The sequence below is a fragment of the Lissotriton vulgaris genome, chromosome 4_1 (genome assembly GCF_964263255.1).
Source record: "Lissotriton vulgaris chromosome 4_1, aLisVul1.2, whole genome shotgun sequence".
NCBI lineage: Eukaryota > Metazoa > Chordata > Amphibia > Caudata > Salamandridae > Lissotriton > Lissotriton vulgaris.
This window is the reverse complement of record NC_141691.1, coordinates 1692210651-1692228893: the sequence shown is the minus strand read 5'-3', so window position 1 is coordinate 1692228893 and position 18243 is coordinate 1692210651. Positions and strand designations below refer to the sequence as shown.

General features: G+C 48.5%; 1 protein-coding gene across 1 annotated transcript in view; it reads right to left on the bottom strand.

Moving 5' to 3' along the window:
• Window positions 1–18243, bottom strand: part of RIPK2 (receptor interacting serine/threonine kinase 2) — a 294374-nt gene that overhangs the window by 41353 nt on the left and 234778 nt on the right. Inside the window, exon 10 of the mRNA XM_086965968.1 lies at window positions 4300–4431. Within this exon, the coding sequence (XP_086822094.1) occupies window positions 4300–4431 (132 nt within the window). The remainder of the gene's footprint in view (window positions 1–4299; window positions 4432–18243) is intronic.

The following is an 18243-nucleotide window of genomic DNA, read 5'->3' as shown; positions in this document are numbered from 1 at the left end:
ATTACTGTTATGCTCACAGTACAAGATTGCCTTGTTAGAAGCATGTGTTATGAATTTGATGGTTTGCTTCACTTTGTTTTCAATATGGTAAACCCGCTACAGAGACATTTTAATTGCAATGGTTTCAATTAACTGTGCTAACTTAATAAATCCGAAATCTGATAGAGGCACCCTTTTTAATTTTAACATCTAGAAAAAAGACTTTCAATTTCCGTTATGAAGATACGGTCTTCCCTTAGTCTTTGTACTAGCATACAATGCCACCTCCAGACAGGGGCACTTTCATTAATATCCCAGCTTCTCTGCAGAAGGAAGAGCAAAGATGTACGGAGGGAAGTAGGACAAGGAGGACTAGGATATGGGGCAATATAGATTAACTGTAAGTAATCAGTTCATTCCTTGCCCCATTCCTTGCACTGTGAGGATGTAGGTAGCACGATTCAAATATCACAAGAACATCATCTCAAGTGAGACATGAAGGAGACCCAGACAAGCAAGAAATCACGCACATGGACACACAACTCTAAAGACAACAAACTGGACCAACTGGCAAAAGGACTACCACCTCCACAAAAAGTGATCTAAAAGGAGGGAGAAAGAAATGCTCAACAACGACCGAAAGGAGCATGGAAGACAGACTAGAGTCAACACAACCCAGAAGGGAGGGAACCCTGGGTGGAACAACCCTAGATCTAAGGGAAATGCCAGACCAACAAGAGGAGTGTGGGCAGTCAGGGCACACAGCACTACAATTCGTTGATTTCAAGTACTATTTATTGTATTAAAACAATATAGGTCAGGTCAGGACTATAGGTAATAAAGTAGGAGGTGGGGAAGAGAGTTCACGTTTGAGCGGGCCAGTTGCTTCACTGTGTCCCAGATTAACTCCCTTCTATCTCTGATGTCTGGTTCTTCGGTACTGGTTCCTGGTGATTCCAGCAGAAGAGGAGAGATGGTCTACTTCTCTCAAAATAAACAGATAGGACAACAAGTCAGGCGTCCGTACAATCAGTCTTAATATGAAGGTGAACCCTTCACCGTGGCTGAGGGAGTCCCACCGCCCTGCTCTCCTTCTGGCCCGTTTGACTCTGGCGCAGTGCCTCCTGGCGCTATCCTGCCGCTTCCCGTCGACCGCTACTCCATCTTCTGGCTCTCGCTCTAGTCCTTGCTGTCTCGCCTCTCCCACAACATCGACTGTGCTCCTCCTTTTTCCCTCGACTCTGCTCCGGCGTCTTTCTGCTTCACATGTTCCTCCTTCCTCTTCAGCCCCTCAACCGACGTCCCGCCCGTCATTTCCACCTTCCTCCTCACGTCCGCCTGCTGTGCTGTAACGCCGACTCCCTCCTCTGAGTGTCCCAATCTTGCTGCCATATTGAAAATCCCGTCAGAGGACGTCACGAGATTGCAAGGAGACAAAGAAGTTGCTGAATCACTGGGTGGACCTTCTATACCAGCAGCTCTTGGCTATGTAAAAGTAGATGGAAGCACAGCACTTGGTAACATATGGAAAGGGGAGCCACTGTGTAAATGGCAGCAGATTGTGGTGGGGGGATAAAACAAATTCCACCCTTCCCCATGTATCGTGCAACAAAGTCTGGTAATAAGGGACTAAGAATTCCAGTAGAAGTGACATGCATGTGTGACCTTAGCAACAAGCGGGGAGAAGCCCTTCAATGATTTTAGCAAACTGTTTCCTGGTACAATGTGTAGGTGGAACTGGTATGTGTTTAGCAGACTACTGGTATTCAGGTAGGTGGACTCCAACAGGGATCGGATCTCTAGACCCATACTGTGATGTATGGAATGCAGTCAACCGTATTAATATTACATGTACGTTAATTACACCCATCACCTTCTTTCGTCGTCAGGTAATGTAATACAGTGTAAGGTGTTGGCATGAACAACATATGATACAATAATGGATACAAAGGAAATGAAATTTAAATGGGAGTAACTGCGATGTGGTGATTAAAGATGACCGAAAACTTCTTCGACCTAGGCTACTCTCCTGGGTCTACCATCAAAAACTGTGATGGGGTTCAGAACCTGAACTTAAAATACAATAATTCCAGGGGTAGCTCATCCAAGGTTTTAATAACTCAATCTATCATGGTTGGCCTTATAAATTCAGACGTTTTACTTTTTACATTTGGCTGCAAGAAGGACTTTTACTTCATGTAACTTATCGTCTGCTTTTGTAATTTGTTCATTTGTAATTTTCTGTTCCTTTGTGAAGCGCTCTGACGCCTTCGGGTAAAGTCAGCGCTATATAAAAACGCATACATAAATAAATAAATAAATAAATACCAAAGAGCTTTAGCATGTAGGTTGAACTCAATTACTAACATAAAAGGAGTCCTACAAGGCACCTCTAACTATCTGTGTTATTTATTACAGTATGTCCAGACCTTATAGTTGAAGGTTGACTACATGATTTGTCTGTTGTTTATACTTTTAATCATTTTATTATATTTAAAAGCTATTTATTTTGCAGTCCTAACTGATTCATCTACACGACCCTTTGCAGGGAAAAAAGGCCATAGATGCCCATTAACGTTCGCCTGTAAAACTATATTAATTAAAAAACAAACCTTTTTTAAAATAAATGTAATCATCTTTCACCTCAGCAGGTCTGAGTTAGCAGTGAGAGAATGTGCACCCAAGGACTGGGGAAGTTAGATTAATTTTATTGTGGTATCTTGGAAATTAGAGTAGAACTATGTAGCATGCACACATATATGTACAGATATATGTGTGTGTGTGCGGTGTTAGTTTTTTCTCATGGAGTTTTATTAATAAAGAGAGTTCTAGAGATTATCTGTAATGGAAAATAGGAGCATTAGAGTGGAAAGGCTGCTATGTAGATGCTCTTTTGTTGTCATTAAGGTGTATGTGTAGGGGCAAGGTGGATGTGTGTTTTTGCTAGTTATGGCAACATGCAAACAGCCTTAAAAATGTAACAGCCTGTTTCTTTGCAATGCACAGCTGATGAGAACTATCTGTCTGAACGCAGAAACAAACAGGGTTCTCCTTATGGATATCCAACATACAGGTGTACAATCAGCCTACCACCCTAGGCCCCAAGTACCAACTTTTCAAAACAATCATAGAAATGAAAATGCTGCTCTAGTACAGACACTACTTACCTTTCATTTAATAAACACAATGGGCAAAGCCACCATCTACAAGCTCCTGGTCAAACAAAGAATGACCAGTACAGTGTACTTGTTCACCCATAAAGTGACACTGTGTAGAAAGAAGGCTCCAAGTACACAACACTATTCTGTCTAATTCAAACCCAGCCACAGGACACTACTTCACCAAAACAGTACTAGTCACTCTGTCCAAAAATAATCTGCAGAAATACAGGGAAAGAATTATGTAGCGTTCTTGCGTTTTGCTTTGTCAGGTTTGAGTGCACCCAGTAGAGTTTGGCTTCTTTGCAGACTGGTTGTCCTTTTAGAATAAGAAGCCCAAATCTGCATCAATCTGAATAAGTAAGGCCTTAACGAGATGCATTATTCACAACTGATATGGGATGACTTTGATCACTTCGATGACCACATGAGCACTTCTAGAGAACACTGCTCCAAATCTATATACCGAAGAAAACTACCTGTTGCAGTGAGGGCATCCAACAACAATAAGACGGAAGGAATGATTCTATACTTGTTTATAACTGCTGTTTATGGGCCTGTACACGTCTAATTCTAATTTCAACGACAAATGATCGAAAGCACCTTAGAGTCACGACTTGTACAACGTCAGAAATATAAATATGCAAGCTTGCCCTTTAATATTTTTACTCTTCACAACATGAAATTAGAATGTGTAGTACAGTTAAAGGCTCATAGATGAACTGGGGAACCAAAAACAGCCCAAGCAAAAATAGTCCAACAACCTTGCTCCTTTTCCTCTCCCCGCTCTCTCCTTCCATCCATTCAGTCTCTCACACTCCTTCTCTGCTATCTCTACTCTGACCACCATTCTTCCCTTTCTCTCTTTTTCTTGAAGCCCCTGTACCAGCTGCAATTCATTTAGAAGGGCAGGTGAAAGTGTCAAGCAGGACCAGCAGCGGTCCTGGGCTTACAAAACCGGCCTCCAGTGGCGCCAGCCCACCAAGGGAATATATGATTGAGGGAAATGGCAATCCGGCCCTTCCTGAGTTAACACTTTTCTGCGAGTTTGTCATTCCTCCAGACCTGCCACCAACGGTTTTGAATGTTACTTCTTCTTCTATCAACAGTAATGCCCTGTTACCTAGAGTCAGTCAAGTGGTGTCTTTAGAATCTAACCTACCTGATGATGGTCGCCAATCTGGTTTCACATACGATGTAAGGAACACGCTTTCATTATCACTCAGAGAAGCGGGATTCCAGGCGCAGGGTGGACTAACAGCATTTGATGTCGGACCAATGGGCTCAAAGGGACCTTGGTGGAGGAAAGAGGTTAACAAGATTAACAAACATCAGTAACTAGCCTTCCAATCCCTAATGATGGTATTTACAGCGTTAACAAGTAGCATAACGTGAACACATTAAAATGAGCAGCTACCAAATTGGTTACAAAACTACTTACTGAACAGCGTTGGACCCGGCCCTTTGGGCAGGATCACCCCCAGACTTTTTGCTTTTTCCTAGCCTGTTTCTGGAACCTGGTGGTGGTGATTTTAGGCCTCTGCGCACTTTTTCACTGTGGTACAGTGTAAAGTGCTTGAGCTCTCTGTGAATGAGTGGCGAGTGACCTGCCCTCCCATAGGAATGAATGGGGAATATGTATGCCCATGGTAGTTCCTGATGTGTGGGGAGTGCAGGGGCGAGTTTGGTATGTACGAACTCGTGAGAATGAATGCTGCAAAATGATATATGCGGCATGACTGTGTCTAGTCTAGAAGTACTACTTTTGGAAGTTGGCATATTTGTGTAAGTTGTTGCTGGCATGTGATTGGCTGGTGAGCCTGGCCCAGAGTGCCTGGGCCTGCTTGTAGATTAACTGTCTGGTTTGAGGATGACAGGGGCTGGAGAGCCCAGGAGGTTGTCTGAAGTCAGCCCATGGATGGAAGGCAACGTCTGCTGCCAGGGAAGTGGGAGGAGATGGCACCTGATAGTGAAGGGCTGTGCCTGCCTAACTACAAAGCTGGCTCCACCTCCCGCTGGGCGACTGTCACCTCTGTCCCTGATACTGAAGGGACTTCCCTATAACCAGTTCTAGCTGGTTCTCACACTGCCTGCTTCAAAGGACTTCAAAGACTTTTGGCTGTATAAGAAGGGGCTGTGTTCCCTTCCAAAATGTTCTTGTTTCTGACTTGAATCTACCAGGGGCGGGCGCTGCCCAGCCCCTGGATGCCTGGAGGACTGCTGGGGGACCCCTCTGCCTTGCCTGGGCAGATGGGGGGGACATTGCTTTGCCCCCTTGAAATCTCTGGGACCTTTTTGCAGCATGGAGAAGCTGCATTTTCCTGCAGGAAGCGCTGTACTTCCCCCTGAGCGCCTGGGAGCGCTCTGCCTGTTTTCTAGAGCTTTGGAGCGCTTCATTTTCGTCTGTAGCGCTGTGGATCGTGTTTAGCGCTAAGAGCGCTTTATTGTTGGGAGCCGGTGCCCACCCGGCGTGGATTTGCCCCACTAGATTGTTGTTTGGTCTGCGAGTGCCCACCTCGCTTATGTGCCGTTTTTGGTTTGGCTGCCCACGCCGATATTTTGATTGCCTTGCCGCCTGCCTGTCTGAACACGGGCCGCCGCGCTGCCCGCGGCGACCCGGAAGTGCTTGGCCGGCCGGCCAATCACTGCGAGGCCGGCCGGAAGTCCCGCCCGCAGCGGGAGAGAAGAGAGGATGCCGCAGGAAGAAGGCGCCCAGGAGATGGCGGCTGGTGGCGCCGGTGCAGGGCTCCCATTGCTAAGGGAGCCCTGGAGGAGCGGAGCGGAGCGGTAGCGGAGCGGTAGCGGAGGGGGCGCGAGGCACATTGCCGGTACCTGCCCCCGCTGCGGAGAGAAGAAGAGAGGAGAGGGGCGGCAGGCGAAGATGAGCGGGGGGGCGCGAGGCACATTGTCGGTGCCTGCCCCCACCGCGAGCGAAGGAGAGCCGCCGCCCGGAGGAGCCCGCCCCTGAGAGCCCGGTGAGTCGGCAGGGCTGGGGGGGGGCTCCGTGTGACTGCAGTTGGTGCCGGTCGAGGCACTGAGGAAGGGCGGCCCCGAATGGCAGTGGGTCGCCCCACCGTGGTTGCAGAGCCTGTGGGAGGCTCTGGGGGCATGTTGTGAAGCTAGAGTCCCCCGTAGGGGACTCCACCGTGAATGCCGAGTCAGGGCGGCCCCGATTGGCAGCGGGTCGCCCCAACGTTCTAGAGCCCCGAGAGGCTCCCTGGGGGGCCATTTTAATTGGAGGGGGGCGCCGGGGCACATTGTCGGTGCCCGCCCCCTCCTACCAGGGAGCGCATTGGTTTAAGAGCCTGTGTGGCTTCAGCATTTGGCCGCAGTGTTTGTTTAGAGCCCACAAGGCTCTTGGCGCCATTTGGTTGATTTCGAGTCCCCAGAGGGGGGACTCCAACTCTGGGTGCACAGTTAATGTCAGAGCCTGTGTGGCTCCAACCTGGCGCAGTTTGATTCTCCAGCTGCCCAGCACTTTGTGGGCAGCTGCCACGTTTAGGCTTTTTGTACTCTGCGACTGGCGCTGCATGGCAGCGCGCTCTGACATTGGACTCAGGGCATCCTTGCCCCACAAGGCCAGTTGGCCTAGGGACTGCCACAAGTGGTGGCTTATGTAAGTTATGCGCAATGTGATTCCTATGTTTTTAATAGTAATTGCCTACTGTGTGTTTTTGCGCTATTGACTTATGTTCTGGCACCTCTGAATGTGTAGGTTTATGCATCATGTGTCTTTCTTTCCATGACCTGCACCTCTGAATGTTTTAGGCATCATGTGTTTCTCTTTATTACTCCTCTGAATGTGGTTCATGCATCATGGGTAATGTGTTCTTGTGGATACCCCTAAATGTATTTTATTCTTAGGTGGTTGTTCTGGTTAGTACAGGTGGTCTTAGGGAGGTCCTGGTTCCCTGCGTGACATGCTCCTAAGGTGTTTAGGGTTGCGTAGTGTGTACTTACCTGTTCCCAGTAGTTACTGGATGTGATGTATAACTGTTACTTTGTGCTACAGTGATTTTATATTCTTTTATTCTAATTTCTGACAGTATTTCATTTCTACTAAGTGCTGATTTTGACAGTGGCCCATGTGGCCCTGTCTTGTGAATAATCCCATGTGAATATTGCCCGTGCCAGTTGGCACAATGTATATGTGTGATTTTATCTGATGTGTTTTTACAATACAAAAGTTATTTTTATAATAACCTTGTGTGGAGTCTCTTTTGTGGTGTGCCTAGTATGTTGTTGCTGTTGTGCGCTGGCGCAAATGCTTTACACATCGCCTCCGAGTTTAGCCTTACTGCTTGTGCCAAGCTACCAAGGGGGTGAGCAGAGGTTATCTTGGCGTGTGACTTCCTTGCCCTGACTAGAATGGTGGTTTCTGCCTGGCTTTGGCGTCAGCCTTAGCCTACCAGAAATAGCCAGTTCTAACATTGGTAGTCAGCGGTGCGGATTTGGACTTGTGTTTGCGCAGTGCCATAGCGACAACTGGCTACATTACAAAACTCTACTATTTTTTTCAGATAGTCACATGTTTGGGATTATTGTTTTTGTTTTTCCTCTAGAGTGTCATTTTCAAATGTGTTTCTGCGCTTTATGTTTAGTGGCAGATGAGAGAAAGTGACAGGGCGGGACGCCAGTAGAGGGGGAGGTTCCCATAGCTTAGGAATCCCTTGCTGGGTCCAGTGCCCAATCCCTGTTCCTATCCCCATGTGTGTGTGTGTGGGTAGATAGGAGAGAGAAGGGGTGTGGAGGAGAAATGGCTAGCTCAGGAGGGTGGTTGTTCCCTGAGTGTAGTGTGTGTGTCTGGATTCCCCAGTGTGGTAGGATCCAGTGGTGGCAGCTTAATAGTGTCCAGTACATTTGTTCCCCGCCCCGCTCCCAGAGTTTGGTACCTGTGTCACGTGTGGTCAGGTTGAGGAATTAGGGGTGGTAGAAACTGCCTTACCAGTCCGAGGGGGGGGTTGTGTGTGAATGAGTGGTGTGTTGAACTGGAGGAGTTGGCGCAAGTTTTTTTTTTTTTAAGGAGCTTGCACGTGAGGTGTACCTCTGGTGGTGTGCAGGAGGTCCTGCAGAGGAACTGGACAAGATGTGGACGTCTGGCGGTGTGCTAGGTGTCTTGCAGAGGCATTAGGGAGTGATTCTAAAAGCAGTGGCTTGTGTATCTGATGATCCTGTGTAGGTGAAGAGGTTCATGTGTAGCCCAGCTAGATCCCATTAGGATGGTAGGGGTGTAGGGGCTCACGCCCTGTCTCAGTGGAGGCGGAGCGAGTGTGGGACGGTGTGTCCCACGTTGGCCTGAAACCCTATCTCAGGGCCTGGAGGCTTCCCTAAGGGAGCGCCAGGTCAGGGGCCTAAGCTGTACATAGGTCATTTGAGGAGGATCTTCATGTGTCTAGAGGACGGGGAGTGTCTGTAACCAGAACTCCGGCGGTCCTGGTGTTGGGCAGTACCGCTCCTAAGTAGAGGGTGCAGAAGTCCTGGCTCGCTGAGCATTTGACCGTCTAGAGTGCTTGACCATTTGTGGGGCCTCTGGAGGTCGTTCCCCAAGGAGGGGGGAAAGCCAGGTTGGGGTGTGGCCTGACCTGGAAGGAGTACTGGAGGAAAGTGTGTCACTGATACGCCGCTGGCGTGTGCTCTGTCTAGCCTGGGACATACTGAGAATCACCCTGTGATAGGGAGTACTGGAGGAGAGTGTGTCGCTGATACGCCGCTGGCGTGTGCTCTGTCTAGCCTGAGACATACTGGAAAGGGGTGCAGAGGGACGGTGTCCTTACTTCTGACCCCGGTGCAACCTGAGGGTTTAGATCTTAGGTTGGGAGATTAGGAAACTACTAGGTCAAGAGGAATCTCTACCAAAGTGGATCAGCTGAAGAGACTGAGGGGGCTGCCCTTGCTGTGTGTTCTGGGGCTCACCTGCAGTTTGTTGTTTCCACTAAGGTAGAGGAAAGGGGGCTTTACTGTGTGCTGTGTCCCCCCACCTGCTTGAAATTGTGCTGCTTTTGGGCTATTCCCAAGGCACCCCAAAGCCACAAAATGGCCGCTCCCGTCTGACCCCCACCCCCTCCCAATCTGCGTGTGGCAGCAAGTGAAACTCTTGACAAACTACCAATAAGAAAGGCCAAATATATGGTTAGCTAAGTCAGTCTAGTCTTAAAATAGATTACATAGACAGCTGACAACACATACGCAGCAGCTCACCGAACACACACTTAGGACACAACAGACAAATCAGCCACACCAATGCAGGGATGATCCAAGGGAAAAAAACAACAGCTGGAGTAGGGCAAACTACTAGGAAATGGTAAATCAAGTTCTAGTGGTGAGGAGAAAGCAGCCTGCCAGTAGGGGGAGGTACAGTAGCATACCTAGGGTAGATTGTGACACTTTTAGACGTGGAAAAGGAAGTGTAGATGCTCTCCACTGGATAATCCTTTCATTTTAGTAATATCAAAAGACCCGTAGGCACAATGAGACTGCAACCTTTTTAGAAGGTCACAGCTACCCTTTACATATTGGCAAACAGTAATCTCAGAGCAGGCCTGTGTGGTGTGCAGATTTTTACTGTTAGCATGAAGCAGTGCAACATATGAAATGCGACAGCTGGCAAACTCAACATCGGACACAACTAGTAATGCCTATGAATTGTCCAAAACAAAGGTACACAAGGAATTTACCTCCTCGTCCGTCTTCCCGTCCCATGGGAGCCTTGGGGGGGGCAGACGACCGCAGGGAGGTCCTCCCCCCGGGCAGTATGGGAGGAGCGGTGTGGGGGGTGGCTTAGATAACGGCCATGTTAATTTTGGGCTTGTTGGTTTGTAGCCGAAAAGGAGCCCAAGCATAAATGCTTCAGGCTCCTGCTCCCAGCCACCATTTTAGGTTTGGTCACCTGGTGGCTGGGAGCTTAGCGTTAGGAAGATTTTGTCAGTTATACTTAGCGTGAGTTAGGAGGTAATTTAGGCAATATCTGGATTACTAATTGTACCTGAGTCATGGAAGATAACAGGGTGCTAGAAGCGCTTCGCCTGTTGAGCGAAGCCGGCAGGATGGATTTGGTGGTCAGCGGGGGGCCTGCGCGCCCGGCCTCTGCTGGCGATGCGGTGGCCGCGTGTACATCCCCTAAAAGGAGGCGTTCCTCCCCTGTAAGTGAGCGGGCCGGTTTCGCATGAGGAAGACCGCCCCGGCTTGCGTAGGTCGTGTTGTATGCGGGTAGGGGTCTAACTCAGTGGGCGGGGTGGCGCGAGACTGACGGCTAGGCGAGGCCCCCGGCTGCAGCGGATAATGCCGTCGAGGCAGCCTGGCCCCGTGAATTAGGTGAGGGGGCGGGCGCCTCGCCAGTAAGCATTGGGAAGCGTGGGGGAAGGCGGGGGCGGGAAGCGCTCCTCTTTCCTGTCAGCTGCAAGGCCTTCAGAGGAGCTGGTAGATGGCGGTGCACAATGGGGCACTTGCAAAAGATTTATGGCGCTGGGGGAGGGGCGGAGCAGTTGGGAGGGGCGGGTGGCAGACCGCAGGGAGGTCCTCCCCCCGGGCAGTTTGGGAGGGGCGGGTGTTTAGATAATGGCCATGTTAATTTTGGGCTTGCTGGTTTGTAGCCCAAAAGGAGCCCAAGCATAAATACTTCGGGCTCCTGCTCCCAGCCACCATTTTAGGTTTGGTGACCTGGTGGCTGGGAGCTTAGTGTTAGGAATTTTTTGTCAGTTATACTTAGAGTGAGTTAGGAGGTAATTTAGGCAATATTTCGATGACTAATTGTACCTGAGTCATGGCAGATTACAGGGTGCTAGAAGCGCTTCGCCTGTTGAGCGAAGCCGGCAGGATGGATTTGGTGGTCGACGGGGGGCCTGCGTGGCAGACCTCTGCTGGCGTTGCGGCTGCGGTGGCCGCGTGTACATCCCATAAAAGGCGGTGTTGCTCCCCGGTAAGTGAGCGGGCCGGTCTCGCACGAGGAAGACGGCCCCGGCTTGTGTAGGTCGGGTTGTATGCGGGGAGGGGTCGACTGCGGCAGGCAGGGCGGCGCGAGACTCTGACAGGATGGCGAGGCGCCCGGCTGCAGCGGATAATGCCGTCGAGGCAGCCCGGCTCCGTGAATTAGGTGAGGGGGCGGACGCCTCGCCAGTAAGCACCGGGAAGCGTGGGGGAAGGTGGGGGGGCGGGAAGCGCTCCGCTTCCGTCAGCTGCGAGGCCTTCACAGGAGCGGTAGACGGCAGTGCACGATGGGGCACTCATTGAAGGATTTAAGGCGCTGGGGGAGGGGCCGAGCAGTTGGGAGGGGGGGGGGGTGGCACCGAAGGAGGTTACGGGTGTGATGCAGAGGGGGAAGGAGCTGAGCAGCTTGTCTAAAAGCTCACAGAATATAAATGTGAGCACGCAGGGAAGTGCATTGGATATGGGTCAGGCCCCCCTGTCATGTGACATGGGACGTGAGGGTGATATTCCCCAAGATGCTGTGGAGGATTTAGACGCTGAGGGAAATTTTGGCAGACTCTTATTATTTTCACCTCCACATCTCTCAAGGGGGGAGCTTTTTCGGTAGGGGGGAGCTCCAGGGGGGATAGTGAATGGGCGCAGGTGGGGGGGTGAGAATTCATAAGGGATTTTTAGTTTTTTGAGCGGGGTAGGTCGGGGGGAGCTTTTCTCACGGCGAGAGTTCTTTTGGGGCTCGTAAAGCAGGGTCTTGGGACATGGCTCAAGGGGCCGCGGGCTAATTCATGGAGGTGCAACAGGAGTTCGAGCCGGCTGGGGGGCCAGGCTTGGGAGGGTTTAGACAATATTCCCTCCTGATCTTTGGGTGTGCCGGGTCGCAATGTGGGGGAGCATTTGGACTGGCAGGCCCCCTTGGAGGGTTTAGCGGAGGTAGGTGGGCCAGCGGGGCGGCAGATGGGGGAGGGGGATGTTGGTAAGGGGGGGAATTGGGGCCCCACATCGGCAGTGGTGGAGGCCATGTTAGAGTGGAGAGATGAGGAGGAAGGGGGGACCCACCCCCAGTGGTAGGTACTAGCAGGGCAGAACAGTCAGGTCTGGTCGGGAGGCGGTCGGCGGGGCCATCGGCCTCGGGCTGGCGTAGATCAGGTGCAGCGCTTAGTTAAAAGGAACCCAGCACATTAGTTCAAACTTTTTCTTTGCAGGGTACAGATCGTCGCAGTGTAGCAGACTCGGTAGGGCGGGGAGTGGCCCACTGGCGCCGAGGTGAAGGGAGGGTGAAGCCTCGCGTGGCGCATTCTGTACCGGCGAGGGATCCCCGTCGCGGTCAGCGCACGAAGGTCTTGCACGGCCTCGCTGGCCCCAACGAAAGGCAGGTCAAGGTGGTCTGCCTTGCCGGCGGCTATGGATTTTCAGAGTCAACGCATGGGGGAGTACCGGCGGGTACAGTCGGCTCCACCGCAAGGAAAGATTTCGGAGGCCATGAGGGCCAGTGTTGGTAATGCTGGGTCTGGTAAGGCCCGTGCTGTGGATATTGGTATGGAGATGCTTCAGGTGGAGGAGCCGATTTTGCTGGATTATGATGATGACAGCCCTGAGGAAGGGGAATTGCGGGATATAGAGGCGGGGGGCCCTCTCACGTGTCTCATAGTCTCTTGCAGGTTTCAGGAGTGGTGCAGCAGAAACAGGACGTGGCGGCAGGATGCAAAAGAGAGCGCAGCCCCTCAGTGAGGGTTCCTCGAACAAGGGATCAATCTGAAAGGGTAGCATAGCGGTCGGAGTCAGTCCGGGCATCCTCTTTAGAACCAGGTGAGACTACTAGAACACAGGCCAAACCAAAAATTGTGTCTGCGGGGACGGGGGGTAAGGGGGTGGGGAGGTGACGGAAAGGAGATTGCACAAGGGTAGATATGTTAAGGATATGGGGCTAGGCAGTGGAGATGGGGGTATAGCATTGGGTACTAAGGTTGAGAGCGGGACTAACACAGAGGCAGCCGGGGGAGGTAAGGAGACCCTGGAAAGCAAGGAATTGAAAATTAAAAAGCTGCCTTACATGGGGGTGACTAAGCCTTTGGCTGCTCATTTAATGTTGGCAACTAAGGAGCGCATTTGGAAGGGAGAATACGTTGAAATACTGAAGCTCCTTCATAGGGAGGTGAGATCCAAAGAGGGTTCGAAAGAAGAGGAGTATGAGTTGGCTAAGCGCCCTAAAGTGCCATTGACCATTGAGAACTGGACAGGAGCATTTTTGATTTATGCAAGCGTATACTGTGAGGAGTTTCCGGAGCGCAGCGTGGCTATATTCAAGTATATGGATGTGGTTTGGAAAGCCCAGATTACAAGGGGTGGGTATGCTTGGGCTCAGTATAATGAGGAATTCCGAGCACGGCTGGCATGGGACCCGGAGGCAAAAGTGGGGGGAGTTAGACACTGATTTATGGCAGCATACAATGGGAGCGGCAGCGGGTGGTAAGACCATTTTTACAGCTAGTGGGCTGCCTTTAGTTTACCGGCCCTTTCAGAGGAAGCCCACCCGGGGCGGGGCGGGAGGCGCAGCCGCGACACAAACTGGAATTGGGGCATGCTGGGATTTAAATAAAGGATTATGTACAAGGGAATATTGTAAGTATTGGCACGAATGCTCCAAGTGTGGTAAGCAGCATCCCCTTGTTAACTGTTGGGAAGTCAAAGCACAGGGAAGCCATCAGTGGCAGCAGGTGGGCAAAGGCGTATCGGGCACCTCACAACACGTTCAGGGTGGTAGGGAGGGTAGAGGGGCACAGGGCTCTAGGCCAAAGGGCTCCTACGCGAGTTAGGTTGTCAAAGTTGGAAGTAGCATTACAAGGGTATGAGGATGCGGCGGCAAAACAGACACTTTTGGATGGTTTTCACTGGGGGTTTCATTTGGGTTACTGGGGACCAAGGCAGAGAAGGTGGGCAGATAACCTAAAGTCAGCAGCGGAGCACAGCAAGGTGGTTCAAGAAAAATTGAGTAAAGAGGTGGGTGAAGGGAGGATGGCAGGCCCTTTTAATGATTGGCCATTAGAGAAAATGATAATATCACCCATTGGAGTGGTGATCAAAAAATAGGAGGGTCAGTACAGACTAATTCAGCATTTGTCATGGCCAGTGGGGTCTTTTGTGAACGTTTTCATTGATGAGGAGGCTGCCTCGGTTTCATATTCCTCAGTTGACGTGGCCATGTCACTAGTAGTGACCGCGGGCGCAACTGCAGAGATGGCAAAATGTAACATTAAGTCTGCGTTTCGGTTCCAGTCCATCCAGATGATTGGGGTCTTCTGGGTATCCATTTTAAAAGTAAATGGTACGTGGACAAAGCATTACCGATGGGTTGCTCCATGGCATGTGCTTTATTCGAACTTTTCAGCACCTTTTTGCACTGGCATTTCACGCACCACACAGGTCACACGTTGGTAACACACTACTTGGATGACTTCTTTGTCGGTTCCCCGGGCTCTGTGGGATGCCAGATGATGGAACGAGGTGGCAAACACAACATTTTGTGTACCCCTCATGAAGTCAATGTCCCATAACAATAATGTTTACTAATTGCATGTTTTGTGAAAATAATCAACCATACAGTAAGATGCACACGTTATTTCATTATTATTTTTTATTTATACATGGGGAATACTAATTCTGCTTATATGTCGCAATAATACTAGCTAATATGTATTTTTATTGTGGTGTGGATTAATGCATAGCTTCAATATAAACAAAGCGCTATTTAAATGTGCTTTTGTGTATGTTTTGTGAAAAGAGACGGTCGATTATGTAAGTATAAAACGCATTTGTGTGCCATACTGCTAGTTAATGACTAATGGGAAACATTAGCATGGTGGGAGGTAAACAGAATGGGTTTCATTACTATAATTAACATGGATTTTTGTTTGTTTCTATGATAGTTCCGAATGTGGCCTGTGAAGCCTAGTGAGAAAATGGCCGCTCTGAGCTACTGCGAGTGGGTGTTGGTCTGCGCAGGCGCGTCAAAGATTTCTGCCAGCGCAAGTGAGCTGACTGTGCTTGAGGGAGAGTTCAAGGTTACCTCACCCGGAACCTAGGATGGGTGCCAAGCATGAATGATCGGATACCCAAACCATGGGAAAGAAGAGCAATGTTACTAAAATGTGATGTGCCTAGGCCACGGACTGTCTAAACAATAGACTTTTATAATATTAGCTGAATCATGTGAATAACAAATGCTAATGGTGAGGAAGTACTCATCTACCCGAATTTGTCCAATCAGAACACAAGATGGTGATGTTAGTTACTTTTTTAGATAGATTAAGTTGAGAAATAAGGTATAAAACCCCTGTACTTGTAAGGTTGGGGTCGCTTTTTCCATTTCCATCAGAGATGCTGCCCATTTGCTGACCGATTCCTGGATGTAAGAACTCTTATGTTTTTCTTATTTGTTTGCTTTGCAGGACTGTTAGGATAAGATGAGGGTGTTAGTCAGGGATGTTTGGAGAGATTGAATTTGGAACTATCTGTTCTTTGCTAAACTTTACTGAATTCTATAATAAAGCGATTTTTTTGAGCTCTTAATAAAATGATCATGTTTTTTTTTTAAAATAAAGTTTAAGAATTATTAAATAAAGAATCAATAAATGCGTAATGTCGGACATACTAAAAGTTTGCTTTGAATAAAAATTTGAGAAATGAAGAATTAAAAGCTGGTCTTTGTTTCTTCCTACGCCTAATTTTCGTTCTAGCTGATCCATTGCCATTATGGTGGTGTGTCTGAATAAAAGTGTTTAATATGAAATCATGGTAAATTGTTTTGAACTTTTAGTGTAAATATTAAATAGGTTTTAGACGCTCCACCAAATGTTATGATTCAGAAAAGGGGGTGGTGATGAACACCAAATGTTATAGCATTTCTACATTGCGATTCACCAGAAGCCTTGAAGCCAAGTGTAAGTGAACAGGGTAAATGCGCAGTGTTATGGGCCCCACTAGTGCATGTTTTGAGTGTTTAAAGGTTTCAGGGAAATGGTGAGTATTGATTAGAAATAATTTCTGGAGCCGCGCTGTAGCAGTTATATCTTGGTAGCAGAGTAGTGGTTGCTAAGGAAATTAGCTAGGATTATGTATAAGGTGATATATATATATATATATATATATATATATAGTTTGATGTACAGATTTATGACTGACATCTGTTGAGTTCGTACTTACTATGTTAAATATGGTCTTGGAAAGGCTTCATAGAGTAGGGTGAAGCCAGTGCCTCCGTCTGCAGCTGGAGGAAGTGTGGCAAGGTTAAGTCACACAGTGCATTAGTCTGTTTCAAAGAATTAGTATTGTCATATACTGCGGTGGTATTGGCGTATATCACTGTTTAGGGACCTTAGGTGTGAAAGGATAAATGTATAGTGAGGACAGTTTACGAAATTTCAGCCTTCAAGTATAGGGATCATTCAGTGCTTCCCGACTAAAACTTACTACTGGGAGAGTAATAGGTCTTAACCCGAGCTCGATTGGAGGGTAAAGGGAGTGGCGTCTCTTTTTGCTAACAATAGAGGAGTTCTGTAGTGGGTTAGATGGACGCGCTGCCTACTGGTAAAACAGAGTTCATGTATATGTGAATAGGGTTTTCTGTATGAACGTGTGTAAATGTAATTGCAATACGCGTTCAAGCGAAACTTTGGGATTGTCTCTAAGGAGGTGAAAAAGATCTCTGTATGTGCTTTCCTAGAGAAGCGCGTTTGTTATTGCCTGACAGAAGGGTAAAGCCAGTAGTGTTGCTTTATCGGCGAGTCTAAAAATTCTGAGGAGATAAGCGTCGTCTACTCCGGTTACAGAATACTTGTGTGATTGAAATTTCTATCACTTTATTAGCGAAACAGATTAGTGGAATTGTTTTGTGTAAGTTACTAACGGAATTTTGTAAAATATCTTGTAAATACGGCTTTCTGAAAAAACCCTGTAAAGGCGGGGTCAGTCGGCGCTGCAGAAGCTGGAGCGCTGGTGACGTCAAAAGTGTCGCGCTGGGACTGGTCCGCGTGACCAAGACAGAGTAGGAGCTGATTGGTTCATCACAGAAGGCAGCAGAAGCTATTGGTTAAGCACTATAGTGATGCATCGTGTTCTTACTGGTGCATTAGTGCGTATCGCGCTGTGATAGGTTGGTGTTACGGAATCCGCAACAGAATAGTACGCGATCTTTTGAGCGAAGGGAAAGTTTATCAAAAATGTCATATTATTATTATGACGATGACAAGAAGAAACCTTCATGGGTTAAAAGACTGAAAAACGTGTTTGTAAAAGACAAGGAGGTAGTTACAAGAGAGGGAAAAATACTTCCTTCGCCGAAAACACCTGCTTCTTACATGTTGAAGGACAGAATAAATGATGGACCCTTTCTAGAGTCAGCACCTGACTGGCTATTCCCCGGTAAAGTTCTTTAACCCCTAAATTAAACAAGGGGGTTGTGTGCACACTGAATGGCACCCATCATCACCGTGCCTCTTCCCTAGGGAATTTCAATGCAAAACAGACAACCGCAAAGGTGCACCACAAGACATGAAACAACGACGTCGCTGCAGGTGTATCTATCGGGACGGAGGCTGTGGATGGACGCCGGCCGCTTGATCAAAAACGGCCAACTGGTACACAGTGCCCACACCCTCCTCCCCTGGACTAATAGGACCTCCAGTCCACCTCAAGTCCTAGATCTGACTCAGTATACGGTATGAGTTAGTCACACCATTAAGGTGGGAAGATCTCCTTCATCACCAAAGAACTTTGAGAAACCATTACTCACGTTGGCCTTTAGCATACTTATAGTCCATGCTTATTATTTGTACCTTTGAACGAACCAATAAATTAAAGGATTACAGTAGCCGGGAACGTATCTTCTGGATCCCGGTTCCTTTCACACTTTTCCCCACAAGCGACGTCCCACTAATTATAAGCCCTGAAGAAGTCCCAGTTTGGGACGAAACGCGTCGGCTGTATGTGTTTTACTGCTTATCGAAAATAAAGAATATAAGAAGAACCTCTACATCTCTGAGATATTTCTCCTCATTGTGCTTTAATACCATTTGCACTTATTGTTTCATGTCTTGTGGTGCACCTTTGCGGTTGTCTGTTTTGCTTCTTACATGTTGTCGAAATATGGATATCATACGTGCGTTTGGTTGGATGATTGGATACAGTATAC